Raw genomic sequence first — 16687 nt, 5'->3', positions numbered from 1 at the left:
AACATACTGCATTGGCCTGATTTCTTCCTGGATCCCACTCATAATATTAATAGATCATTTAAACAATCCAATAAATAAATAAATAAATAGATAGATAGATAAATAAATACACCTTTGAAAATCAGCTATCACTTTGAAGAAAACCCAAATTTAACTGACTATAAATGTGTAGACGTTCAGCATGTCCACAAAACACAACTTCTGAACTACAAAGCTTACACAAACTACAAAGCTATCATTGCCAATCCTACCTGGCACAGCCGCATAGATCCTGAAAATACATAACGAACTTCATTTGCAAGGCATTTTGAGAACTGGAACATGTCAATGCTTATTCTTGTAAAAAGTCAAAATACGTGACAATTCCTGCTGGCACTACCAGGCCTACACGAAATGACTACTGGTGTGTTTCTAGGAGGAAGCTCTCTTGTGTGCATATACATATTTACTACAAATAATGAGTAAACCTTGAAAGCTTCTTGCTAATGTAAAATATAAATTTAAAAGTAGAAAGTGTTACTATATGTAAAGATGACCAGAGAAATGTGATGCCTAGAAAAAATAATACGCTTTAGAGAAGGTAAACATGTTAATTTGTTTCTATGAGATTTCTATGAGATTAGACTTTTTTTCATCTTTCACAATTGCTTAAGAAAAACATCAAAGTAGTCATAATGAGAAAAATTGAAAGTCTAAACTGTCTTAACAGTTATTTTACTCTCTTTCCAAACCACATCACTTATACAATCTACTGTTTCTTATTACTTGTTCATAGTTGTTACCAGTTATTAAAGGTAAACAATGAAATATTTCATTTCAGTTTTGATAAAATATTATAGCAAACAAACACTAATAACAGGGCCTGGTAATACCTCTTGCTAGCATTATCAGAATTCTCCAGATTCAGATTTTTAACCGCTATCAAGTAGCCTGGGGCAGAATTCAAATCCCAGATGCTTTTGGCTGACTTCCAGCCTGGGGACACGGGCAGATGCATCTGTTTTGTTGTGTTGTTTTACACAAGGTAACATACCTATGCACATGTGCATCTGCAAACACACAAGAAAAACACTAAGCAAAATGCCACTACTAACACCAGGTGGTATCCTGCCACAGTCAGATTATTATGGTCTAGTCTCATTGGGTAATTGCAAAGACCACTGTTGTGCCAGTATTTCCTCACATTTTCAGCTTCACTCATGTCTAACTTTATTCAGTGATACATGTCCTCAGATGATGTAAACTTCCGTCGCTCCGATCTGCCTCAGTGAAATTGCACTTCTAACTAAAAGGACACACATTTTTGCAAAAGCAAGGTCTTAAACACTGTTCTGCAAAACATTAAGCAGCACAGTTTGGCAAGAAAGTACCCATAATGTTAAACAAATGTTGTAGCACAAAGTGATAATTTCATAACTAATGCAATCTATTAAGAGACCAGAGTGAAAAAAATACGAGTGTACACTGTATGTAATTCATATCACATTACAAGTGGGATTTGAAAAAATAGCAACAAAACTTGAGATAAAAAAATTAATCTAGTCAAAATATAGGAAGACTTAGTAAATTTGCTTTTTTCCTCCCTTTCTCACAAAGTTTATTTGCCTCCGCTGTTATCTAAATGTATATATTTATATATGCGTTCCATGTATTTTCTACAGACATTACCATTCAGAACAGTATTTTAACACAGGACAGCAGTTTATGCTTGTGTAAATAAAACAAATTCAAAGATTCAAAGCTACCAGGAAAATGATAAGGGAAAAGGCCACTCATTTTCATACCAAAATACTATTCACTGCACCTGGTCAGTGTATGCTCAGGGGCACTCACAGATATACAAAGTAATTTTCTATACCTGAGAAGAAGTGTGCCTTGAAGCCTTTCTTTGACACAGTGTTGTCAGATCTGAACTCAATTCGCATGTTGTTGTACTGAGAGGTGATAACTTCAGGCACTTCTGTACCGCAGAATTTACCATGTAGTTTAGAATCAGAAGAAAGGCCACTACGAATCTCCACATAATCATATTTGCAAACCTGAGAAAAGAAAGAAAAAAATTTTTGGCTAACCAAAAGAAAAGCATGAAGTTGTTTACAAATGCAAGAACTCTGACTGGTATATGCTGCTCAGAAATAGGTTAATAATAACTTTTTTTTCTATTCCCTGACTCTGAAAACATTTGTAAATGCTTACAAACATTCACTGATTTTGTGTAAGAACATTTCAAGGTGATTAAGGCAGAGCTATACTATGCATTACATTCAAAACTATATTTTGATAGATACTAATCCGTGTTTAGTACCTAAATTTCAAGATGCTTAGTAGCCTTTCCATTTAATCTAAAAAGTAAAAATTCCAGTGACATTACCGTAAAATCTAAGAATATTTACCCTAAAAATTATACCTATCTTTGTGCTACAAACCACATACCCAGAACCTACAAACCTAATGCTTGCATCTTATAGACTTTTTTAAAAAATAGTAATTTTCACTTAGAAACTTAAAAGGTAAGTTTTTATCATAACGTATTTAAGACATTCATTTATTTACAAATATATAAATCTGCATACATCTTTAATAGCAGCATAGCTATAATTTGGAAGGCTGATGCATGTAATTTTCATTAAAAGGTTAAAAAAAAAAAGGTTAAAAACCAAGTGAAATAATGTAATAAAATGTAATAAAAAAGCCTTATGCAAGACCTACTACTCGTGATAATACTTTCAATGCATAATCCCTTGGCCAACCTAAAGCCTTCCACCTCAAAACTTCTAAGCTTCTTAGGCTCAACTATCAATCATTTAATCAAAAATGTCCCAGTTGTCTGCAATTAATAGCTTAAGAGAAAACAGTGGCCAGGAGGATTCATACAGAGCTTAGATCATCCATTAAATCCAAGTTATATTTGATGAATCACAATTTGTAGTCAAACAAGAAATGTCAGGGGAGCTGGAGGAGAACTGCAGAAAAGGATGTGTGTTGGCTTTTGCTGCTCTCTCTTCCTACAAATTATTAAATTATTATCAACATTTCATATTGTTTATAATAGAATACTTCTAGACCTAGATTAAATTTTCATTGTTACTGCAACAATTTTCATATGTTGCAGAGCTGGAAAGTGACTAATTTGGGTGAAACTACTTTTATACAATATAAAGCACATAAGATTCATAAAACCCGAGTTACTGCCACATGCTGACTTAGAGTAACTGTAAGATAAATTCATATTAATGTATGCAATTTTCAAATATAGCTCACAATGTTAATAAATCCCAGCAACATCAGTGGTGAATTTTGGTGGTTGTATATTTTTTGATTAGAAATGAAATGTAATTTCAGATAGGTCTAACTTCCTTCATACTATACAATTACATTTAACTTGTAATTTTTTAAAAAGTAAACTAAAATTGTGAAATGTAAACATAAAATATTAAAATTATAATATTGGAAAAGCCATATTAAACTTGGTCCTAAATGGAGTTCCTATAACAAAAAAAATTACAGCATTTTATGTCTGCACTCAGAAAATATATTAGAATGTTCCAGATATTTGGTGTTTCTTCTGATTTTCACATGTATCATTCTTACTACTAATATTTAACAGTATAAAGCTGAGATTTTGCAGCACATGAGAGGACCAAAGTTCTAAATTATGAAAAACATTATCTATATATTTTTCATATCTGCTTATTTATGTGTCTTGTGTGACATTAGAAAACTGATTTAACCGCATTACACCGCAAGTGTCTTCCTTGAAAATATGGCTTAAGTACCAAGAAAGTGCAGGAAAAATGTTCTACGACTGTTGAAATGGTAATTAAATTTTAACCCTTTGGCATCTGTAAGTTTTTTATTACAACTTTTGCAGTTCTTGTAATAATGGTAATAGGACACCAGTGTAAGATATAAATAATTAAAAGTTTGAATTCCATGGAATTTGAACCCACCCCAAATTATTTTTAAAAAGTAATAAAAATCTCACATTGCTCCCTCTGCAAATAATTTTGAGATATTTTGGGGAAACCACAGCTGGGTTGTTTGTTCGTTATAAATTAAACTCCAGCTTTTGCCACTTCAGATCTCAGGCCCAACATACGGCCCATCCTCACATCAAATCTGTTGCTACAAATTTGTTTAGTCAGAAATAATATCCTGGGATTCGTGTTCTTAAGGCCATGTGAATAACATCCCGATAGCCTTGATGGCAGGTGGCGTGTGGCAGGGGAACTCAACGGTATGGCAGAGCAGCGCCTAGGAAGCAAAACAGAGGCTGAAAAGTCGGTGTGGAAACCTGTGTTTTACTGATCCACATGCAAAAAACCCTGCAACCCCCACCACTTTGTTTAAAGCTCCAGGAAGCAGCCCCTACCACATGGCAGGCTCTGCCCTGCCCCTCTCCTGCCCCTGGGACGGTTCCCCAGGCCTCTGGCTGCCCAGCTCAGACTGCTACTGCTCTGCCCTGCCCTAGTCCTGCTACTGCTGCTTTTAAAATACTTCTCCCCCGAGAGACCTGTAAGTGATTTAAATGCTCCCTCGCTCTGTAACTAACCACAGCTTCTGTGTATTCTTTGTAGTCACAGTCTGCAAAGATGATTTGGTTTCTCCATATTTTCTCCTCTTGAATTCTTTCCAATATACCTCAGCCATTTGCTCTGTTTCACTTTGTTGATAAAAAAAAGTCAGCTGAGACTCAGCACAGAACATTTCTTTTAAATTTCTTGTAATACATACACATTTAGATGATATGTAAAAGAGAGCTCTTCTCTCCATGTTTGTTTTGAAAGAATCCAGAAACAGTCCCAAAACGAAAACTGGAATATCTGTGGTTATTGTCAGCGTATGGAAGGTCAGCAAGGGTTTCATAAGATAATACCTATTCATGAACATCGTTAAAACTGTTCAGTGTGTAACATCATGCAGATCTTTGTTCACAGTTACTTACTTCATTCCCTTCTAACTCAAAAAATTCAAACTTCATTGAAATTCTGTATTGCGTTGGGGCAACCACCTGCCACACACAGTTTTTGTTCGGCGGATACTCTTTAGGCCACCCTGGTGTGGTTATAGTCCCATTTAGCTTTGTCAGGAGTCCTCCACAAGCAGCTGTAAAATTAAAAGGGAGAGCATCGTTTCTTGACTGAAACTGCTTTACTATAAACAGAAGTATGCTGAGAAGATTCAGTCCTCTCATTACTTATACTCTGCAATGCCCAGGCAGACTAATCAGAATCTTGGTTTATCATGCTTGGTGCAAACAAAGAGAAAGAGACAGGCCCTATCTTGAACAGCTCACAGGTTTGTGGACAGAGATAAGTTTCAGGACTACACAAGGCGTTATCATATTAATTCTTTTCCCTTCCCTCCAGAGACTCTGGTTATTCTCTCACAGCCTTTCCCATGCAAGTCCTCTGACCTCACCACCCTCCCCAGGACCTTGACCACCCCTCTTCTGACAGACAGTCTGCTTAAGATGCACTTCGCATTTCCCCAGCTTCTCTCCTTGATTATTGACCCAGAATCAGCCCTACCTGTCTCATATTATATAGCTGTATATGCATCCCATAACCTACTAGATAGTGTCACTTTGGGATAGCAGTCATGCAGTCTTCAGTCACAATTACTTTTGCTGAAATATGGACGTTCAAGTAACAGAAAATACCTATCTTTTTCAAATATATGCCAAATAGTCACCTCCATACAACAGAACAATACTGTTCTATGTTTGTGAATGCAGTTCAGATAGCAAAGGACCTTTTTTAATCTTTTTTTTTTTTAATCTTTTCCACCTGTGGAAATTTATTTATTTTTTTTAAAGGAAAGTAATGGGGTTTGAAGGGATTCTCGATCACACTCTGCTGCACTGATACCATTACAGCACTGTCACAGTGCTGGGAATCATCCACAAATCTTTCTAAAGAGCTGGTGGGGGGAAGCACCACCTTCTTCCAACTGCTCCATGCTACTGCTGAATGTTTGAAAAACTGGGTGTTCCTGTCAAGCTGATGGTCTCACACACTACATCTACATCATCCAACACAGCTGGGAGAACTCTCCAGTTTGTGTCAGGGCCCATCTGGCCAACACAGAACACACACCAGTCTTCCTCCTCCTGCCTCAGGTCAGCAGGCAGACTAAACCAAATTCCTTACATAAATTTGGGCTCGTGATCAAAGGCCCAGAGATCAAACCTCTGTCTTCATGGTTCTCCTTAGATTAACCCTACTTTCTGTATACTGCCTAATATGCAGATATCAAAATAAATTCTTTTTCCAATGTAGTCACCATTTAAGTGGTGGTGGAGGGTAGAACAACTGAAAAAAACACCTAGCTTGCTGAAATCCATGTTCTAATATCACTGTAGTTGAGGACTATCACCCCCTCATGCACACACACACCCCAAACAAACAAACCAACCCAAGCCCACAGAACCAAAAGCACACAAAACAGAACAAAAAGTACAAAAACCTAAGCAAAACTGCCCCCGATTGTGACAAATCATGAATTAAAGCCTGGAAATTGGAAAAAAGAGACCAGTGAATCGCATCAGAAGAAAACCATAGCCATGAGCACTCCAATTTTCAAACTCCATTTGCTACTTTGAGACAGCTGAACTGAGATAAGAATAATCTGTGCTATCCCTCAATTTGTTGCTTATGAATAAAAACTGAACAATAATCGGTGCATAATGATCAAGAGCTTTTGCTTCTTTCCTTTGATATGAAATACGTATAGAATGCAAAAGCTTATCTCAGTCCAATCCTATGTTTACACAGACTTCCACTTATCAGGTTTTTAGTTCTCCAATGATTATTTGAACACACTTTGCTCACCCTGAAAAGTACAACTTGTTTCCAGCAAGAAAAGCGCACAATCCTACTGCGAGGGGAAAGGATTTCTCTGAGCTGTCAGCTGGAATACAGGAGCCTGCTCTTCCAGTCTGCCAGCTTCCCAGTCACACCCCAGCCAGAGATGGTCAGGGGGACCATTAGATACTCCAGTTCTGAGACAGTGGCACATTGCTCTGCTGAAGCATGTCTCCTCATGCACGGTGGGAGACTTTGCTTTGAGTATGAATAATGTAACAAGTGGTTTGGGAAGGTACAAAATCCTGCTTCGCATCATTCCTAATCAACTAACAGCAGAACCTGCAAAGCTAAATTAAGTGACAGACATCGGATGAACACGAGCTGTGGGCAGACATTACCCTGGCACCACCACTTAAAAGGGAGCACTGGTTTTCCAAGTTGGGTTCCACAGCCTCACACTGCTAGGGCCCAGCGTATGAAAGGCATAGTGTTTCATGCGGGCAATGGCACTCCGCGAGCTTCGAGAGCCCCCGCACAGCCACACACCCTACCTTCGCAGCTCTTCTTGTCAGGACCAAGCTCATAGCCAGGGTCGCAGGCGCACTGGTAGCTGCCCAAAGTATTTACGCAGCGCTGCTCACAGCCACCATTGTCAGGTTTGGCACATTCATCTTCCTCTGCCAAGACAGGGAATAATGCAAAGAAGTGTTAGGTAAGTACCTTCCTCAGCTGCAATTGCTGGATCAATATTAACCAAGAAAGCTGTATGCTTGCCATTATAAGCCACACGACATAACACACTGTGGTTGCTGACTAGAGGATTTTCAAATGCTAAGGAGACCTGCAATGGAGAAAATAGAAATTTGTCCTTTGTGGGGTTTAGGTGTTTTTTTTTTACAACAATACCTACCGACAGCTGCAGACCTAATTTATAACCACTTTGTGGGCAGCATACAATAATTCAGGCAGCTGTAATCTAAAGGTTGTATAAAGTGTTGAAAGAAAGATTGAAAATCCACAGCAGGGTCACTTGAAGGGCACTTTATCTCCCACAGAATCAATTTGTGCATTATCCCGAATTCATACTCAAAAACAGATTAACAGAATCCTCAAATCCCAGGTTTTCATTCTACTGATATTAAAGGGAACAAGATGCATGGGGATGGGGGAGGGAAAGGAATAATGTATTATCTCTACTAGATCTGAAGTATACCCACGAGATTCATCATTAATATATTCCTCAGATGTTGAATATTGTTTCCTTACACTAGGACAAGCAATTTCTTAGGAATAAAATGGAACTCCCACTCTCATGTGTACAGCCTTCAAGCTCGTAATTGTCTACAGTGAAAACAAGAGTTAAGGGTGAGAAAGCTTCAGCTTGCGGCTTTTCAAAAGAGCAAAAAGGTTCTCCTGGTGGTGCGAGCTGTATTTCAGGTGTCACCATGGCCACATCACTGCTCCTGGCCTTCGCGCTGCCACAGGCAGCACCGGGTAAGGGGCACGCTGCCACACACCAGACGCTGCAGGTACAGCTGCACTTGCGTGACACACACAGCCCCCCAAACTGCAGGAAGACTGTGAGGCCATTGGCCACTGCGATTTCTCAGCTGTTTTGTTTTTAATTTCTTGCCTACAGAAAGTAATAAATTCATAAACCAGCCTAATGCAGCAAATGAATTAGAAAACCCACAACATTTAGCCAAAAGAAAAAACTTAACAGAAAAGGCTCATTTGTGATTATACTATTTAACTGTATACTTGATAAAGCCATGCCAAAAAAGCCATTTTTTACAAGATTAGATATGTGTCAAAGGCGTTTCAAAACTAAGCTGATTATTTGTACCTGAAGAGAGCAAGAAGTTGCACTAAATGTGTTCTCTCATTCTTTGGCCATATTTCACAGGGACATTCAAATACCTCTACTGTTCTTGATAAAATTGTATGCCTGGGAAAAAAATGTGCTGGAGACAGTACAGAACTGATATTAGTAAAACTAGGTTGAGAGATATTTTTAATACCCTGAAATAATTTTTCTGCTACAAAACCGAGTGATAAGGACTTCACAGCTCCCAAAACATGCTTTAACATTTACCTTTAAAAAAGTTAGCTGCAAACCCTGCTTTGTTAACAGTTCCATCAGAAACAAACTTCATCCACAAGGTATTAGAGGTAGATCTAATGTCTTCCGGCTTGTCATAGCCACAAAAGTGACCAATTAAAGGACTGTTCTCATTCGTTCCATCCCGAATTTCCAAGTAGTCATATGCACAATTATCATGCCTTTCAATCTGTAAAAAATTTTAAAGCAACCTATTTGAACTTGACCATAAATATCAAATATCAATTAGACAACACACAGAATAGAAATTTTTCATAGTTAAGGTTAGGGTTCTCTGCTCAGGGTGCAGACATCAGGAAGATGAACAAACTTGACTGGACTGTTTTCAACTATACCTGTTTTCTACAAGAGAAAAATGTTGAGATGTTACACGGAACTCAACAGTCTAACTGGAAAAAGAGTAACTAAACTAAGACATGCTCACCTTTAAGCCTACTAATGTTCTATCAAATTCCTACTCTGAGCTCAAGTACTCTATTCTCACATACACTCAAGTATACAAGATTAATTGTTCAATAACTAAATAGGCCTGAAATATTAATAGAGTTTGAAATATTGAAAAGCTCAAATTTGATTAATACGAGTATGATTTTTATACATTATCAACCTGTGCTATTTCAGGTGATGATCAATATTTTATTTTCTTCCTTTATCCTCAACACTGTGCAAAATTTTGCATTTGTCACTACCCATTGATGTTGCAGGGTAACTAAATAATTACAGTGTATTAACAGTTTGGGGAGTCTGTAGAATTTGATCCAAACACACTTCTAAAATTATCAGCTCTTAAGTAGCTAATAGAACAGATGACAAAAAAAATTAAAATCATTTTTCTGCAGCTAATATGCCTGGTCCCTGCTGCATGATTCCCGATTTCAGGTGTATTTTGACTTTATGGGTCAATGAGTGAACCTTTGCCATACTGATGGAGATACCTATTGAAACCAGAACTGAAAATGTCTCTCTCATTAAACATCCTGCCAGATGACATCCAAACATAGACTAATGTGTGAATGGACACGTGTGCATTTCTACTTTTGTAGCAAGCCTTGTGCTCTTTGCATAATAGTATTTACAGAGTCAGTCAGAGTGGGAATTGCACCAAGGAGAAAGCAGTAGCAGCCCAAATATGATACCATCTGGAGGCTAGATAATTTATGATGCCTGTCTTTATTGAGAGAGTATCTTTCCCAACAGAATTAAAAACCCTCTTGATCTGGGTCGTTTTACTGCAGGATTACTGCACGTTACTCAAGTAATATAGCATGTTAGTTATAAAAGAATTAACTAAGTTCAAACATTCAAAAATAATTCCTCTAAGAAAACTATTGTTCAACGAACTGGCTGAATTGTGAGGTAGCTGTAGGGATTGGGGTGGAGGGGCAGGACCACAGTCAGGGAGAAGGGGTTGGAGAAGCCTCAGATTTAATTCAGCACATCCAAATTCTGTTAAAATGACAAAGAAGTGAAAGCCAAACCAAACCCAGAAAAATCCACATCTCTGGATAGTTTTCCTGTTAGCATGAGTGGCTGCTGGTATTCTGCTCTAACTGTGCATTACGACCAACACTAAGCTCAGTAACCACAACACACTAAGGAGCTTTCATTTAGCACATTAGGATTTCTGCTTCTTTTATGTAAGATGGAAAATTTGGGGATGGGCCTGATTGATTGTATTTCATCTTAATAGCATCAAAATATGGCACTCACAAAATTTGTCTGTCTTCTTTCCAACTTTTCAAGCATTTACATATGTACTTTCTCCCACTCACTTCTCTGGCACAATCCTTATAGCCATTTACAGTAATTTCTTAGGTGTTTGCTCAGGAATTGCTTTGGGTCAGAGTTTGGGAAATGAATGAGAAAAGTCATGAAGGCCTGGGATGCAACCACCCATTGCTGACTTCAGTGGCAAAAAACCCATGCAGTCAGGTGTGTGTCTACCTGAGCACTGATGCTTTTGACACTGTGATACCAATTCCAAATTTTCATTAATCTAAAGCTTAAACATCGGATATCTTATTCCAATGTGAAACAAATTCTGCCTTGTTTTCTCAGTAAAAATCATACTGCACTCTGATGTAGAAAGAACTGACCTGGTCCAAAGCCCACTAATATCAATGCAGGAATTGTGTATTTTCCACTTGTGTATTTTCCCCATGCGTCTGTGGTCATTTTACTACTCAAGACTAAATTAACGTCTGTTTTTTCCATGTTCTATGGGGCAATATGCAAATTAAGATTTTTACACAGGCCAAGTGCAACTCTGAGTTACCTGTACCAAATTCCCATTGAGTTGGATTTTTAGTTTCTTTTCTGAGAATCACTCTATTTTGGGCAGAAATCGACAGCTAAAAACACATTTTGTACAGCAGTAAGTTGCTAAACTTTCTAAGACTATAAATATCAACCGACTTATAAAGTGCTACTGATTTTCAATAAAATAATTCAACAGGTGGACATTCTACTTCATTTATTTTTAGCGTACTACTACCGCAAGTGATGCCATTATTATTATCAATATTATTATATTAAGAGATTAAATCATTACACCTATATATAAACTAACAGATAAGTATTGTGGTTTTGAGAAATCATAAGTGGTGTTAAGGCACTTGGCAACCCATGAAAAAGAACCATGTGCTTTGCTTATCTCTACTTCAGGTTTTAAGATGTCATGGTACTCTCCTCTGCGAACACTGCCATACAAAGACCTATTACACTTGCAACAGTCTCTTATTCTTTCTACTACTATGGTAGAAAATCTCAAGTTAATTAAAGGACTTCCAGTAAGTGTAGTTGTAACTGGACTGATCCTGTAAACCTTATTTATTGGAACATTAAAGTTTTACAAGATTTATATTACATGCGGATAGGAAGAAATATGCAAAATGTTCGAAAATGCAAAAAAGCATAAACACGTTTTACAGAAAAATTCATTGCTTATAGGAGAATGGAGGACACTATCAGCTCCTGAAGGCCTTGAAGGAAACCCACAATTTGAATGGCATTGGAGAACTAAGTTGAGAAAATACTAGAAAAATTCCTAAAACAGACACATAAGCACATAAGCGCAAGAAAACTGTAAGTAATCTCCTGGTGAAATGGAAAGCCAGAAATGTTCTCAATATCCATTCTAAAAAGAAAAGAAAATTCCTTGTACATAGTTTCAGTTTTGAAAAAAAAATATTTCAGACTAAAATATATTTGTTTGAAATTCCAGAGTAGCTTTGTTTTGTAGCAGTCCCCCTATATATATAAATAATTAAACAAAAGAGGATCCGAAGAGCAAATCCAGAAGCGATCCTATTTCAGGAGAAATTTCTTCCAATTACTTTCTGACAGGGCTAACATTTCTTGATAGTGTCAAATTTCAGTACAGGTAAACATATCCGACTCAGGTCGTAGACTTCAGTCATAAAAGGTGGGACATGCGCATCAGAAGATCACATAAACTTTATTCCCTGGCTTATGTAAAAATAATTTAAATGAACATTACTGGCACAAAGATTAACAGGGCCACTCAAATGAGGAAGATTAACAAGGCTCGGCTTGACAAGCCCTCTGGACAGCCTTAGCTGGTGAGACTGCATGCCAACAGAAGTTCTTTAAAAAATTAAATAAAACCACAAGAACCACTAATTTGCAAACGATAGTATAATAAAGGTGACTATAATGAAGCGAAAAGATGAAGTTACCAGTCCCAGCATCTCCGTTGTCATCCAGATACCAGAAAGCGTAGCGGCCCATCAAGCAGCCAAATAAGAAGAGGGTAATCCCACACAGTGCAAAAATGCATTGCCCACAGCAGGCAAAACAAGATGACTCATTGATAACAGTTTGAAATTGAAATTCTGAGCTTCCCTAGTGCCTTCATTTCAGTGTAAAGGTTATTTATACAGTTATTTTTCCTAGCATTACATATGGATAATGAGAATTCCTCTTACTTAACTGTACCTTTCAAAGGACAGAGAAGTAATTTTCTCACAAACACGCTGCAATAACTCTTTGGCCTGACATTTACTTTTCTTGATCTCAGCTGGCACGAAGAACTGTGATTTTTAAACAACTTTTTGTTTTACTGGGCAGTGCACCAAGGATTCAGTCCAGAGAGGGACTTAGTACCAAAAACCAGAACACCTCCATGCAGGCACTTGGACCTGAAATGGAAATCAGGCCCGATGGTGGATGTCTAGGCCAGGCACTTCAGAGGAGTCTCCAAAGCAGCTCCCACTCTCAGCAGAGCGCTCTGCAGATGAGCCAGTAAGAAATGCCGCAAAGACAGATGTAACAGAAGCCTTGCGCCTTTTGGGGCACCTCATTTGGTGCTCAAGGGCATCTTGCCACTCTGGAACTGCAGCTCAGACTCTCTCTGGAAAAGCATGTACCTTTCAAGTCTCTACTGTTGGAAATTTTTTTTTTGTTTCAAAACATATCTAGCAGAGGCATTAACTTGGGAGTCCTACTCAACTACACCTCTGCTCAATTTCCTCTTTGTTCTTACGAGGTGTCAGTCCACATGTTTCCCCTCTAGAGAGTGCCATAATACTAAATAGTCTGGGGGAAAAACTGGACTAAATTGTGCTCTCATTTGCTGGTCTTTCCTATTTCCTATATGGCGAGGCATGAACATGTCAACTTCACACCTGTAAATAGTCCATAATTTGGTGATTAGGAAGAGGTCCTGAAAGATACGAAGAGATGGAAGCTTGATTCTCCCAGAGGTGATTGATATTGAACTGGGGTAAGTTCAAGTGATAATGTACTGTACATGTGTATCAATGCTGACCATCTGCATGGAGATCAAATACTGCGGCAAGTCTCATGCAGAGGCATAGTGCCATTTCTCTTGGGATCACACTAAAAAATACTGAGCACCAATGGCAGACCAGAAAAGCTCCATATCTAGTCATTAAATTACATAAAACTGCTGAAAACATTGTTCATTTTCAACAATGCTTAAAAAGAAAGAGACAGACCTTGAGGCAGGCCATGCAGAGTCTGAACGGCATTTGGAAAACTGTTTAGTCAGGGAGATCTGATCTTGTCTGCACTGGACCCAACATTAATTCAGGATACAAAAAAAGGGAAAACTAAATATAGTCTGTGAAATTATTTTAAAATTCCACTGTTTATATTCCTAATTGCTGATAAAGTCCCATACCCTTGTTATCTCATGCTCAGACTTTTCATCATCAGTTACAGCAAAAGCGTGCCATATCCCTGAAGTCTGTCTGTTAGACTAAAATTACAAGTTGGAGACTGTATCTATATTTAATATACCTGTGTTTATGTGCACTATAAAGCCAAAAAGTTTAGATCTAAAGTGTTCCTCATATCTGAACATATTTGAATGCTGAAGCACATTCAAATAAGTGACCTTGAAGTATGATACTAAATTTATCTACAGACTTCAAGGCAGTGTATTATGTATGCATAAGAAAAGGCGTATGAAATATTTTTTTGTTGTTATACAATAGTTTCCCACTGTGTAGCAATATTATACACAGAGATGTACACTAGACACAAGTATGACTCACCATGGCTTTTCTTCCCTTGCTAAATATAGGTTTGTAAACTGAATTTAAGTAGGCTTTTTTTTTTATTTATTTCATCTCAAAACAGAAGCCAAAAACCACAGTGGTTTCTTTCCAGATAGACATTCATTTTTAACAATAAGATTTAGCAAATATAAAAAATTCCCAATTATTTAACAGAATATTAAAGCAGCCTTGCTGAACTGGATTATGTATTTGCTAAAACGTGACTATTGTCAGTACTTTAAACATTCTAATGTAAATAGCATAGAAAACATGAAAAATGTTTAACTTTCTTGAAAATTTCTGCAGAAAGGAAGGTTTCATGGAGAGTAGAACTGGATTCTAGAGCTTAGTTTTCATAGAGAATTCTGAAATTTATCCACAGGTTTAATGAGGATGCCCTTAAATGCCACTGTCACCTATCCATTAGATGCTTTTCTGAGATTAGTTAAAAGGCTTTACCTCAAATGCTTGAAAGGTTAATCCCACATTGTAGTTTTCTGACACTGTTATTTTCCACACACATTCCTTCATTGGTCTGTAGTCATCAGGATAATTGGGAGACTGGATCTGGCCTTCATTTTTGTGGATTTCGCCTCCACAGATAGCTGATGAAAGCATAAAATTCTTATTGTCAATAATGACATTTTCTGTTTGTCATGCCTAAGCTGACATTTATGCTCCCCCTTCTAGAATGAACGGTAAATTATTCTGGAGAAGACTCAAAAATTTTACCAAGTACAAATTATTGAAAACACAATCCATTTAAACTACTATACATATTTCAGTTAGTGAATATAATTCAGCATTTCTAATATCTCTAAACATGTCTATAATGCGCAGGAAGACTTGGGAATCACAGTTAATCTGAACCAACACATTTTATAGAATATATTTAAAATTTCAAAATTATTAAATTTTACTTTATGTTCACCTTTGAAATACATTTAATCAAAATTCTTCATTAATATTTACTAACCTTTAGAAAGAGACAAATGAGACAGAAATCTCATATTCTATAATGATCTATGTATTTTAACCTGCAGTTTACCACCGCAAGCTTACAATGAATTTGAAGAAACACCTAATAAAAAATATTTTCAGGAAAAATAAATGTACTTTTCAGGGCCCATACTGGTAATCATGTAAAGATCTGTGAATATCAACTAAATAGTACAGTTTACTACCACAGATTCAATACTTGAGAAAACAGGCCCTATTTTAAACAGGTGAATGTTGACTTTCTAATCTACTCAGTGTGTGGGAGTGTCTCTATTAAGTTTTCCATATGCTCTGGGATTAAATCAGACTTTTCTGAAGAATAAACAGAAAGTACTCAAAGAAATCTCTCCACCCACTAAGTACAAGAACATGCACATTTAGTTAAACAACTGGCAAAAAATGTTTATGACTATTATTAGTGGTGTCCCTGGAAAAGAGGTCATCTGAAATCTGATCATAGGAAGAGTTGCAAAATGTCCTATCTAATAAGTTAACACCTAATGTCTCTTTTCTTAATAAAATACCTATTTCATATTAGGTTATTTGCCTTTTTAAAAAAAATAAATATAGAGAAGTATCCATTTAATATTTTTTTCTCCATATTAATATTTTCCTTCATAATCAAGTCTTCAGTTCTATATCAATCTTTAATGCTATAAGAGGCTTACCTTCATAAACTGCTGCAAAACCTTTCCCAACCCAGTTGCTGCTGCTGCGGAACTCAATCCACATCCTGCTGTCGGAGGATGCAAGGACTTCTGGCAGTTTGTCACCGCAAAACCTGCCTAAAAACATGCAACTAGTAACTGCATTTTCTGCTGCCTCTGAAGCCAAATGCTGCAAACATTTATACAAGTGTTTAACATTATAGGCAGGAGCAGCATAACCACTCAGTGGAACTATTCACATGCTTATGGTTAAGCACACGTGTTTCTGCAGATCAGGACCTAATACACAAAGACTTTATTATAAAGCTTTCAGTATTTCTTTTCATAGCAATCAGGCTCGCAAGTCTAAGTATAAAACCTTAGGAGAATTAGGTAGAAAAATTATTGTTATAGATTGTTTCTACACATATAAATCAGGCACTTTGGAAGGGGAAAGAGAGTACTAATCTTAAGAGTGGAACATAATCTAGGTCACAGTAATACTGCTCATTGTGTCTAAGGGCCAAAGAGATTTAAAAACTAACATCCAAATGACCCTAGACTATA

General features: G+C 37.1%; 1 protein-coding gene across 1 annotated transcript in view; it reads right to left on the bottom strand.

Annotated features, from left to right (window-relative positions):
• The window catches only part of TLL1 (tolloid like 1), a 139860-nt gene that overhangs the window by 21263 nt on the left and 101910 nt on the right, over nucleotides 1–16687 (bottom strand). The window contains exons 11-16 of the mRNA XM_005230497.3: nucleotides 16142–16258; nucleotides 14934–15079; nucleotides 8905–9100; nucleotides 7361–7486; nucleotides 4946–5106; nucleotides 1859–2039 (exon numbers count right to left, since the gene is read on the bottom strand). Of these exons, the coding sequence (XP_005230554.1) occupies nucleotides 1859–2039; nucleotides 4946–5106; nucleotides 7361–7486; nucleotides 8905–9100; nucleotides 14934–15079; nucleotides 16142–16258 (927 nt within the window). The remainder of the gene's footprint in view (nucleotides 1–1858; nucleotides 2040–4945; nucleotides 5107–7360; nucleotides 7487–8904; nucleotides 9101–14933; nucleotides 15080–16141; nucleotides 16259–16687) is intronic.

Source organism: Falco peregrinus, chromosome 2 (assembly GCF_023634155.1).
Source record: "Falco peregrinus isolate bFalPer1 chromosome 2, bFalPer1.pri, whole genome shotgun sequence".
Lineage (NCBI taxonomy): Eukaryota > Metazoa > Chordata > Aves > Falconiformes > Falconidae > Falco > Falco peregrinus.
The sequence above is the reverse complement of the archived record's forward strand: the minus strand, read 5'-3'. Positions and strand labels throughout refer to the sequence as shown.